Consider the following 13,043-nt stretch of genomic DNA (forward strand, 5'->3'; position numbering starts at 1 on the left):
CAGATAGAGCTGTACCAAAAGGCCACCGCACCCTACTGCTTCCTCAGGACCAATTTAAACTGATTAAAATTTGGAATTACTAACCTAATGAAGATTATTTATAAGGAGTCACAGACAAAATAGGTTGTGCTGCCATGAGGTGTCTTTGTTAGATGCGAGTCAAAAAATTGGGGCCTGTGGGCGGTTCCAGCATTTTTATACTTCTATGACTCAGACACACCTCTGACGAGCGAGTACAACCCATCCTGACTGTCGACTCCTCCCTCCAAGGAGAAACCAGGAGATCGGAGATGCCGTCCTGTGAGAGCGGCCAGCATTGAAGGACCTCCTGTGGAATCTGGGACCCAACTTGCGAAGACCAAGTTTCCTGTGCGATGCCAGTGGCTAGAAGAAAGGAGAGTTCGATGCCAAGGAGACGGAGGTAATAATAACAGGAAAAATACAGCCATGGGTTGGAGACTGAGGTGAACCCCCTCCTCTATGGACTCCTATAAGGGTGGACAGCCTCTTCCTTACACCCCTGGAAGAATCTATTGCCCCCTTGTATGTGAACTGGTGATCAAGCTGCTATTGGGCTGACACGAACTTAACTGATGCATTTGCACTTATTAATTGGCTTTTTAACATAATTTATTCAATTCTATATGTATTTTTGTATTTTATTATTGTACTCACATTTTGCATTTTACATTTTATATTTAATTCTATTTTTAAGGAGTTAAGGGTTTTTAAGGATGGACGATTGGGTTTGCATGGATGATATATATGATATATTGGGGGATTTAATTGATAGATAATTGGGGTGGGTGTAGAAATATGAATGGAATGAATGACTGCTATGGGTGGGATGAGTGGGGTGGGTGGGATTATGGTACGGATGTGATGAATAGGAATGACATGAATGGCATACCTGGCCCACCTGATGTTGGAGAGGCAGGAGGGGAGGGGGCACCTATCTCTGGGGTGGCAGGGGGTCAGAATATCCCGGTGCTGCTGGGGAGAGGCAGATATGGTGGGAGCCATGGAGCTAGCCATTCCAGGGGAAAGAGGGATCGCTGCTTAATAGCGATCCCTTCTTCCATCTCCATGAGCTCAACTCAGGGTACTGGTGATGAGTGCAATCTTGGCCCTGGGCTCAGGCTGCTGCTACTCAATGCCAGGTTGGTGGTAAATAAAGCTCTCCTCATCCGGGATTTGATCCTGGATAAGGAGGCCGACCTGGCATGTGTGACTGAAACCTGGCTGGCCCAGAGGGAGGAGTTCCTCTCTCTGAAATTTGCCCACGTGGGTTTCAGGTATGGCACCAGCCTCAACCCTAGGGAAGGGGGGGGGAGGAGTGGCTATTGTAGCCAGGGAGAGCCTTTGCCTGCGTAGACTCATTGCTCCAGAGATTGCATGTTGTGAGTCCCTCCTGGTGAAGTTGGACTTAGGGGTCCAGGTGGGCTTGTTACTCACGTACCTGCCTCCTAGCTGCGTGTCAACAGCCCTGCCTGTGCTACTCGAGGAGATGGGTGGGCTGGGGGTGGGGTTCCCCAGACTTATCATCTTGGGGGACTTTAACCTACCATCGCTCGGTGAAACCTCGGGGTTAGCAAAGGAGTTGATGGCCACCATGACAGCCATGGACCTGATTCAAGTAGTACAGGGTCCAACTCACAAGGGGGGCCGCGCACCAGACATGGTATTCCTTTCTGAGCAATTGAGTGATGGTCTGAAACTAAGGGGCTTAGAAGTGCTGCCTTTGTCATGGTTAGTCCATTTTCTACTGCGGCTCAACTTCCTGGCTCCAATCCTTCCCCGCAGGGAGGCGGAACTGACTAGCTGGTTCCGCCCCAGATGCCTAATGGACCCAGAGGGCTTTCAAAGGGCACTTGGGGTTATTCCAGATGCACTCGCCCACAGTTCGGCAGAGTCTCTTGCTGAGGCCTGGAACAAGGCTGCAGTGGAGGTTCTTGATCGGATTGCGCCGTTGCGACCTCTCCGTGGCACTAGATCCCGTAGAGCTCCATGGTTCAACGAGGAGCTCCGGGAGTTGAAACGCCAGAATAGATGTCTAGAGAAGCAATGGAGGAAGAGTAAGTCCGAATCCGATCGAACACTTGTAAGAGCTCATATTAAGACTTACAAAGTGGCGCTCAAGGCGGCAAGATGCGCGTATCATGCCGCCTTGATTGCATCAGCAGAATCTCGCCTGGCCGCTCTGTTTAGGGTGACCCGCTCCCTTCTTAACCAGGGGGGAGTTGGGGAGCCCTTGCAGAGTAGTGCCGAGGATTTTAACACATTTTTTGCTGATAAGCGGACCTCGACTCCGATTGGATAACAGAGTCGACTGACAACGAGTCAGTCGAGGTGACTGGGGCTCATACTTGTCAATCTGTCTGGGAAGAGTTTGATCTGGTGACACCTGATGAAGTGGACAAGGCCATTGGAGCTGTGAGTTCTGCCACCTGCTTACTGGATCCGTGTCCCTCCTGGCTGGTCTCCCCTGGGCCTATACAGTTTATGCATGGCATGTTTGTGTGTATGTTTTGCTTTTTAATAAGGGTTTTTTAGTGATTTTTAATTATTAGATTTGTTATACATTGTTTTTATTATTGCTGTGAGCTGCCTCGAGTCTGCGGAGAGGAACGGCATACAAATCTAATAAATAAATAAATAATAATAATAATAATAATAATAATAATATACATGAAAATTGACATAGAAGAGATGGAGAAATTTGAAATCGTATAGCCTAATCATCTTGAGATATTTTAAATCTAGAACAGCTTAAAAGAGGTTTTAGCTAATAACATTGTTGTACAGTATAAGAAACTGAGCAGCTAATTTTTATCCAAATGTCAAAAGTTAAGGAGGCAGCATTGTTCACTGCATAATACAATTTGTATAATTGAACTATAGTAAAACGACTTGATGTTTTTGGTAATTTTTGTAACTGTACTGTGAATGGAGAGAAAAAATAAAAAATTCTTTGAGTGATAAGGGAATAGAAATTTGCAGTTGACATTAAACTGGCAGAAAGAGCCAACACCCCTGAAAACAAGCTCAGGATTCAAAAAGATCTTGACAAACCTGTCCAACAAAATGAATTTTAATGTGGAAAAAAGCAAAGTTTTACATTTAGGCAGGAAAAATCAAAGGTATAAGTACAAATTAGGCAAGACCTAGCTCAAAAACGGTAACTGTGAGAGGAACTTTGGAGTCCTAGTGGATAATCACTTGAATATGAACCAGCAGTGTGTAGCAGCAGCCAAAAAAGCTAATACAGTAATCCCCGGGTTATGACCATTTCATTAGCAAACGTTCTAAATTATGTGATAAGCACCCCTAGCATTTATAAATAAGTACCAAAACTATAAATCTTGCAGCACTATGTGTTAATACTATGAGTATAACTAGTTGGATGCTACAATATGTAATTAACCAACCATGTATGTTTGATAATGTTTCTTTAAGAGTAATGATTCTGTTGGCCATGCTAGTAGCATTTCCTCTCAGGGGAGAATTACTGTAGAATTGCTCTGTGTACAGAGCTGTGTGTTCTGATCTTGGTTTGTATTTGTATATGATTGATTGATGCATCTGTGAATGACTTGGATTGTTACTGACTATTCTATTGGATATATGTAAATAATATTTATACTTAAATTTGATTAGTCTGCCTACAACTTGATAGGGCTGACGCTAGACGATAAACAGTGGGTTCATATCCATGGAGTGACTTCAGCTGCTAGATATTGGGACATTTTGAAACAAATTTATGTTCGTAAAAGTGTGGAGGCTCACATCCATCTAACATGGAGATATGTTAGCTCATTTGACTTTGATGAAAAATATTTTGTATGAGCTACATGAAAAAGAACTTATTTTCCCTGAGCTGCATCAAGTATACATAATTCTTTCATCACTGAATGAGTTATGATGACCATGTAGCCTCATTGGAGATGTTGACCAGGGATGAACGTACAATGGTTTATCTGAACGGCTGCTGGAGGAGTCGGGACGATGGCGGGACAGGCAGCAATTAAGAGATAAACCAGGATCGCAAGAGAAGAAAGAAAAAGGTTTTCAAATGTTTATTCTGTAAAGAAATGTTGTGCTTGTGGAGATAAAGGCCATATAGCTAAATTTTGCAGAAGAAATGGTAAACTGAGAGATGGAAATGTATTAATTGCTTCTAATGATATTGGTGTGGATATGAAGAAACAAGTCAAGAACGTTAATAGTAATTTATGGATTGTTGATAGTGGGGCAACGCAATGTTTATCCAATGATAGGAAACGTTTTATTAACATGGCTGTTAGCAACCAGAATGTTTGTTTAGCTAACGGCTGGAAAATGAAAGCAGACAGAGAAGGGGAAGCAAACTGTTTAAAAGAAAAACTATCAATGATATATATCCCCCAGTTACAGTATAATTTTCTATCAGTTAAAGTTTTGGTCCAGATGGGATACACTCAGTGAAGGGCTACCAAAATTATTACTACCACACTGTGGGCGTGGCTTATGCATTTTCTTTCAACATCTTTCAGTGCAAATTGGGTGCTCTGGGGTGCTCCATTTTCGCTACCCCACTGCGTTCCCCCCACATCCAGGCAGTAGCCCACCCCTGGATACACTGTAATATTTTTAAAATATAGTTGTATCACTGAGAAACCAGGTAACAAGGTTACTGCATGGCTACAGAATGGTTTATATGTACTTAAGCCTTTTTCACAGTATATTAATTGTAATATCTGCAGTGAGGAAAAAAGTAAGATAACACCTGCTAATAGGTTGAATGGTTTTCAAACTAAAGATCTTTTAGAGATTGTTTTTGTTGACGTTATTGGACCAAAAAGGCCTAGACTTGGTGGTGCATGATATATTTTGAGTATTGTTGACCATTATTCAAGGTTTGGTTTTGGTTATCTGATGAAGTTAAAGTCAGACACATTCCAACAGTTTTCGAACTGGATTAGGTTTGTGGAATGTAAAGTGAATAGAAAGGTGATATGTGTTATAATTGACAATGGATCAGAATTCACTAATCAGAAAGTTGTAGCTATGTTACAGAAATTAGGAATTAAACATAGGCGGTCTGCTCCTAATAGGCTACAACACAATATGTGGAAAGAAGAGGCCAGACTTTACAGGCTATGGTTAGGACAATGTTATGTGATTCTAGTTTGTCAGGACAGTTGTGGGGTGGGGTGGTTACCTACGCAAATCATATCTTGAATAATGTTGTGAATTCAATAACTGGTGAAATTCCTTTCACCAGGTGGTACAGTAAAAAGCCAGAGCTGAGCTATATTCATACTTTTGGAACATCAGGATGGGTGCACATTCCCACCCAGATTAGACATGATGGCTATCATAGAGCCAGATTGCTTTATTTTATTGGTTATAACAAGAATCATAAAGCTTATAGGTTCTGGGATAAGAGTAGTTGTACTATGTATACAAGTGCAAGTGCCAAATTTTTGGAACATGTTGGGTGGAACAGGATTGAACAGAATGATGGTAAAATGGAGAAAGGTTTCGTTACTGTGATGTCTTTACTGAGATGCTCCGTTACGACATACAATATATGATAAAATTGTCTGGTATTACAGATACTGATAAACATAGCTGTTGGAAGTTGAAAAAAAGTCTTTATGGTCTTAAACAATCAGGCCATGAATGGAACACTGCCACCACCCTCCTTGCCTCCCGTAAGAGTCTTAAGACTCACCTATGTTGCCAGGCTTGGGGCCAATGTTCCCTCCAATTTTTTTTCGGTGTTGGCAGAAAAGTATAGTGTCTGAGCGGCAGTCCCTTCGGGACTGGGCGGCATGGAAGTATAAATAAGTAAGTAAGTAAGTAAGTAAGTAAGTAAGTAAGTAAATAAATAGGGGGGGAAATTCCCTTCTTTTTTATTAAAATAAATTAATAATAAAACAAAACCAAAATCTATTACTAATAAAACTAAAACAACCAGCAAAACCAAAAACACAACTATTAATAAATCCATGCTTTAAAATCTTCATTTCTTAAATATTTATCATAGTATTATAGTAATCTAGTAATACAATGAAAATCAACCTGAACACCAATGCATCAATTAATATATTTCCATAAATTATACTTTTCTATAATTTCATTCAATATTTCCAAGCTCTATTAATTTTCAGGCATTTAGCATTTACTAAAAATAATAAATCATACCAGTCTTTGGAGAGGGGCGGCATACAAATCTAATAAACTATAACTATAACTATTATTAACATTCATCAATCTTCTACATTTCCAAGTATATTTTAAATTCATAATGCAAACTCATAAAACCATACAGTACATATCATAAACCTCTTATTTATCATATGTATCTTCCATTAATTTTACCTATGTAGTTCTAAAATTCTAATCCAATTTTTTAAATTAATACATTCTAATATTAAACAACACCTAAATATATCTTTTACCAATATTCCATAATCAATCCATATTTAACAATCAATCATCCCTCCTCAAATTTCTACCACTGTTCTCCTTTCTGGATACCTCTCCTGTCTCTCCCCCTTTTCTGTCTCATTTGTTTCTCATTTCTCCCTCCCTTTTTCTCTAATTCCTTCCCCCTCTCACTTCTCTTTTTCCATCCCTGTCTCCTCCCCACTTTTGTGTCTGTTTGTGTGTGCGCGCGTGCGTGTGTGAACTCTTGAACCATTTCCCAAAACAGGTGAGGGCTGGGTTTTTTTCCTCTGTTATTATTTGGGTGCTTTTTACCATATGCTTTAAATCAAGTCACTTCTCTCTCTGTTTCTCTCTATTTCCTCTCATTCTCTGCCTCAATCGTTTTCTCATTTCTCTTTTTTCTCCCCTTTTTTCTATAATTTCTCTCTCTCTCTTCCTTCCTCTCTTCTCTCTCCTTCTCTCTTGCTTTCTTTCTCTCACTCTCTCTCTTGTTCTCTCTCTCTTGTTTTCTCTCTCTTTCTCTCTCTCACTTGCTTTCTTTCTCTCTTTCTCTCTCTTGTTTTTTCTCTCTCTCTCTTGCTTTCTTTCTCTTTCTCGCTCTTGTTTTCTTTCTATCTCTCTTACTTCTTTCTCTCTTGTTCTCTCTCTTGCTGTCACTCTCTCTCTCTCTCCCCTTCTCTCTCTTTTTCTCACTTACTTTCTCTCTCTCTCTCTCTTTCTCTTTTTATCTCACTCTGTCTGTTGCTCTCTCTCTCTCTCAGTCAGTGAAGGGGCTGCGAGAGCACTTTCTCTGAGCGCTTCGGTAATGCCTGCCCTGCATCCCCTTGCTGACAGCCCGGGACGAAAATGCTCCTAGTGAAAAGGCTGGCATTCCCGAAGTGTGTGGAGAAAACTCTTTCGCAGCACCCTGGCTGAGAGCGCAGATGAGGAGGAGAAGAAGCTGCAGCCCCTAAAGCCATTGGAACCACTGCTGCGGAAGGAGCTGCGCCCCAAGGCGGGAGGCGGAGGAGAAAGCCGGAGAAGGGGTGGATTGGGTGGGCGGGGGACAGCAGTGAGAGGCCAGGGGCATGAGGGGGCCGGAAGTGCCTGGGGGGCGAGGGTGGCCGCAGTTCCCTTTCCTTCTCCCACCGCCTATGTCTACTGCTGGTGATGGTCGACGGTGGTAGACAGAGGCGGTGGGAGAAGGAAAGGGAGCCGCGGCCGCCCCCACCCATTGCGGATGGGCCGGTGCCCAGCCTCTCAGTTGTGGCCTCCCCGCCGCCCTGCCCCCCTGGTGGGCTGGCATGGGGAGCGTGTGTGCCTGTGCACCCGACATTCAAAATAAAAAACCTTCATTGCTCCCCACCCCCAACATCAACGCCTGGCTTGGCCTTGGAAAAGGGTGTGCAGCCTTGGAAAAGGGTGCACGGGGGGTAATTTTTGGGTGTGCAGCCACGCGCCTTAGAGGGAACATTGTTTGGGGCAATTAGGTCTCAGCCCCCTGGCCAACGAAATGAGATATATGTTGTATGATTGAACTGGTATGATTGTTTTTAAATATTGGATTTTTAGATTGTAATTTTAAATTTAATTAGATTTGCCATTGTACTGTATTGTTATATTATATGCTGTTAGCCGCCACTAGTCCTCGGAGAAGGGCGGCATACAAATCTAATAAATAAATAAATATATAAATAAATTGTGAATGAGTTAGTTAAGATGGGATTTCAGGCTAGTGTTGTTAATCTGTGTCTATTCAAAAGATGTAGGAATGGTTAATTCGTTATTGTTGTTCACAGATGTCAGGCCCAAAGTCATTATGTGAAGTCCAAGGTGGGCCTGACACAGCTTGGGAGTGAAAGACAGAGAGAGATGCCACCACACATTCCTTTCTCCAGATGCCATAGTAACAAACACAGGAAGGAATCAGGAATCCTGCATAGGATTGGCTCTCATGACTGCACTTGTGGGTGTGGAGATGTGAGATGGGGTTTTGACCCGGATGTAATCTAAGGGACTCAGAGTTGGAATGATTCCAGTCGAATCCAGACATGGCTGTTAATAAATCCTACCCGGTGAGAAGTATAGGTGTGGAATTGTTTTATTTCTCGGAATGCCATTTTGGTTTGCTAACAACGGATGATATAGTGATTGTTACTAGGACAGAAAAGAAAGTGAATAAATTATTGCTGATTTGCAAAACAGATTTAGAATTAGAAATCTTGGAGAAATAAAACATTATTTAGGTCTGGACATCAAGAAAGCCAATAAGGGACATAGGATTTTGCAGGCCTAAAGGATTAATAATTTGTTGAAGACGTTCAATATGGAACATTATAAAGCTGCAAAAACTCTGATGGAGAAAGATTTACAGCACAGTGATATTAGATATCCTGTTGTTGATAAAGAGCTGTTGTGAGCTGCCCCGAGTCTCCGGAGAGGGGCAGCATACAAGTCTAATAAATTAGTAGTAGTAGTAGTAGTAGTAGTAGTAGTAGTAGTAGTAGCAGTAGTAGTAGTAGTAATAGTAGTCATTGATAGAGCATTTATCTTATCTTAGTAATTGGTTGAGACTTGATACAGCATATTGCATAAACCAGCTAGCTAGGTATAACATGGAACCAAATGAATATCATTGGAAGGTGGCTAAAATAATTTTTGAGATACTTAAAACATACTTAAAACAATTTTACTCATTCATTCATTCATTCATTTATTAGATTTTTATGCCGCCCTTCTCCTTAGACTCATGGCGGCTCACAACATGTTAGTAATAGCACTTTTTAACAGAACCAGCATATTGCTCCACAATCTGGGTCCTCATATTACCCACCTTGGAAGGATAGAAGGCTGAGTCAACCTTGAGATCCATTATGGATTGTATTTGGAGCGAAACAAGAATTAGTATTAACAGCATATGCCGATGCAAGTTTTGCAACAGATACAACAACAAGTAAATCACTGTTAGGAATAGTTATACTATTGGGTGATGCATTAATTGGATGGAAATCTCTGAGGCAACAACACATAAGTATATCTACAATGAAGGCAGAATTTTCAAGTCTATCGTTGTTATGTACAGACTTACTATATATTATAAGCAGTTGTTGCAAGATCTGGAACCATTTAATGTATTTGAGGATAATTAGTCTGCCATAAGTATTGCAAATAATATTGCTGTTAAAACCAGATCTAAACGTACACATTTAAGGTATCTCAATGTGAGATAGAGTATCCAAGATAATATGATTAAGTTAAATTATTGTGCAAGCGATAGCAATTGATTTACGAAAGCTCAAGGTGTTATAAAACACAAAGAATATTGTGAGAGCTACAATATGAAACTATAAATAATATATATTGATCCCCCATGGCTTTCTTCACCCTGAAATACCTTGTGTGCACTTAACGAGCCCCACATTCAATTAGCAAATGAGTAGATGAAAGGAAGGAGTGAGATTAACTGCCACAAATCCTCAGGTTACAGATAAAATGGGCAGGCTTCATTACATTTGTAACTCAAGGGCTACCTGTATAATCCTGTGTTGTATAAACAGTGGCATAGAATCAATATCATGTGAATTATTAATACCATTTTATAAATCCCTAGTAAGATTACACTTGGGATACTGCAACCAATTTTGATAATCATACTATCAAAAAAAATGTTGACACTTTGGAAAAAGTTCAGAGAAAAACAAGTAAGATGACCAAAGGCCCAGAGACTAAAATATAAAAAAATGGCTACAGGATTTGGGTTTGGCTAGTCTAAAGAAAATAATTAGGGGCAACAGGATAACAGTATTCCAGTATTTGAGGGGTTACCAGAAAGAAGAAGGGATAAAATTATTCTACAAAGCAACAAAGGGCAGGGCAAGAAACAATGATTGGAAACTAATCACAGATAGAGGCAATCTGGAATTAAGGAGAAACTTCCTAACAGTGAGGACAATTAGCCAGTGGAACAGTTTACCTTCAGAAATTGTGGGTGCTCCATCATTGGATGTTTTTAAGAGATTAGACAGTCACTTATCTGAAATAATATAAATTCTCCTGCTTGAGGGTCTCTTCCAGCTCTATTCTATTCTTCTTCAGTATTTATCCATCCAACCATCCATCTACATATCTATCTATTGAATCTTTTATTTCCAATTATTTGAAAACAGGGAAATAATTACACTACTTGTCATTGTGTTACCTATGCTCTGCTATCATTATCTCTCCACTGACCACTAAATGTAGCAACTATTATCTTCTAAGAAAATAATTATATAATATCTTGCTGATAACATATCTGCCAGACTATTCCTCTAGTATGTTTTTCTGATGCAGGATTTGCTTGTGTAAATACTTCCTTTTAATAGTCCCAGAAATATTCCAAATTATATTATGTCAATTTTTTCCTCACTAGACTTAAAAAAGAGAAAGCTTTCCACTACTAAGCAGATTTTTCTGATAGACATTTCTTAATATAGGGGAATAAATTATACTAGACAATCCTGTAAGTCAAGTTTGAGAGATAATGTAATTTTGTGAGCGGAATGAATATAAAATTTTCCTGAATATCACATGTGTGGGGGGAAAGCCAGTGAGAGTGGGAACAACTTTCTGCTAGTTTTCCCATTTTCTTTATTGAGGGATGTTGGCAGAACTGTCTGAAATCACAACCTGACTGCAGGAACAACTTTGGCAAGGAATTGGCAATAATTTTGCAATTAAAACTAGTTTGAACATTATGGAAATTTCAATTCCAGAGAAGCAATGATTACAGGATTCTTTTTTAACATATTCTTTAAAACATTTTAACCTCAGTTAACCAAATAAAGTGTAGACATTTTCAAATACAGAGAAAAGCATCTGCTTCTGCAGTTTTGGTGCTTTTGTAGATAAGACAGATATTCCCTCTAGTGACTACAAGTTGCAGCAATAAGCAATGACAGGAAAACTCCCTTATCTGGACATTTTTTTTCACTTCCTCATTTAGACTAAATCCTTAGATCTCCTAGTTAGTCTCCTATCTGATGTTAGCCCAACTCAATTAAATGCTTCAAAGCTTCTGCAGAACTCAAGAATACAGCTAGTAGTCTGCCAGGTAAACTCGGTTTCCCACACTTCCTAGTTGCTGGGCTTATTTGAAAAGCTGGGCACTGTATGCAGTTCCATCAGCGTTTTTCAAATTTCGCAAATTTAAGATGTGTGGACTTCAACTCTCAAAATTTCCCAACTAAAAATCCAGACAACTGAAAATTATCTAGGTTGAGAAACACTGCTGTAGATTACTGGTAGGAATTCAGATTTCTTCCTGATCATATTTGAATATCTGTAAGACTACATTGGCACCAGCGTTCCCTCTAATTTTTTGGGGGGTGGGCAGAAAAGCATAGTGTCTGAGCGGCAATCCCTTTGGGACTGGGCGGCACAGAAATAATAAATAAATAAATAAATAAATAACTAAACAAACAAACAAACAAACAAATAAAAAACCCACCCTGTTTTGCCTCAGAGAATTCCAAAATAAAATACTGTACTGTGTGTCTATAACAGTGAGCTCATAATAGGGCAACTCTATCAGTATCAAAATGCCACTTAAATAGTTGAGCTAGTTTCAAACTAGATTTTGATTTTCTTTCTCTCTTCCTTACTCCCATTCTTTTTCTTTCTCTTTTCCTTCCTCTCTTTTTTCTATCTGTTTCTCTCTCTTCCTCTCTTCCTCTCTCTCTCCTTCCCTCTCGGCTTCTGGGCAGGTTTGGAAAAGTTGATGATGATTTTTAAGTGAGCGATTGCTCACTGCTCAGCTTAGAGGGAACTATGATTGGCACTACAAGATGTTATTTCAAATATGTTCGGGAAGCAAACTGAGCTCTTCGTTATCAATCTATGGCAGTGATTCCCAACTCCGACAATTTTAAGACGGGTGACAAATTTTGGAATACAAATCTGAAAGTTGCCAACTTCGAAAAACACTCCATCAAAGCAGCGCTGCCTTCTGCTCGGGGCGGGAGCTCCCTTAAGGACCCGCACCCACTAAAAGTCTTCCCTCACGCAAGCTACCTTCTTGCGATGGAGTACGAGAAATAACTATACTTACTGGTGATCCAAATCCTGCAGCTAGGAAGTGAAACAAAACCAGAGTAAGCATGTTAAAGCAGCAGGGAAACGAAATAGAAGAAAATACACTGGCATCTGACGCAGCAAGGACTTCCGAGCGCATGGTTCCAGAGTCAGCTGATCACTTCCGCCTCAAGAAGTCGCGCGTGTCTGTTTGCAGCTCTAACGTGTAAGCAAATCCAGATTTCCGAATGGTGTGAATTTACCTATTGCCCTCTGAGCTTCAGCTATTCTCAACTTTCTTCTATTCAGAATGTAGGAGTTCGCGTTTCTGTTTCTGCTAGTTTGTCTTCTTCCGACCTGCCCTACGCTTGAGTGGGATATAATATTCTTGGGCAGATTTGTGAATTTACCAGGGTTGAAATGTTGAATTGACATGTGATAGATGCCCCGAAGAGCCAAAGGAACCGAAAGAGGGGAGAAGAAGGAAATTAGGTCTTTTTCCAAAATGTTTCCTCTTTGCTCTTCACAATTGCTCGGCTCATGCCAGAGCGCAGAGAGGAATAAAAAGGAGACTCCGT

General features: G+C 40.4%; 1 protein-coding gene across 3 annotated transcripts in view; it reads right to left on the reverse strand.

Annotated features, from left to right (window-relative positions):
• Positions 1-12,626, reverse strand: part of GLB1 (galactosidase beta 1) — a 304,228-nt gene extending 291,602 nt beyond the window's left edge. For all 3 annotated transcript variants that reach the window (XM_070727400.1, XM_070727399.1, XM_070727403.1), the window contains exon 1: positions 12,503-12,626. In XM_070727400.1, the coding sequence (XP_070583501.1) occupies positions 12,503-12,625 (123 nt within the window). In that variant the 5' untranslated portion in view covers position 12,626. The remainder of the gene's footprint in view (positions 1-12,502) is intronic.
• Positions 12,627-13,043: the final 417 nt, after the last annotated feature.

Source organism: Erythrolamprus reginae, chromosome Z (genome assembly GCF_031021105.1).
Source record: "Erythrolamprus reginae isolate rEryReg1 chromosome Z, rEryReg1.hap1, whole genome shotgun sequence".
NCBI lineage: Eukaryota > Metazoa > Chordata > Lepidosauria > Squamata > Dipsadidae > Erythrolamprus > Erythrolamprus reginae.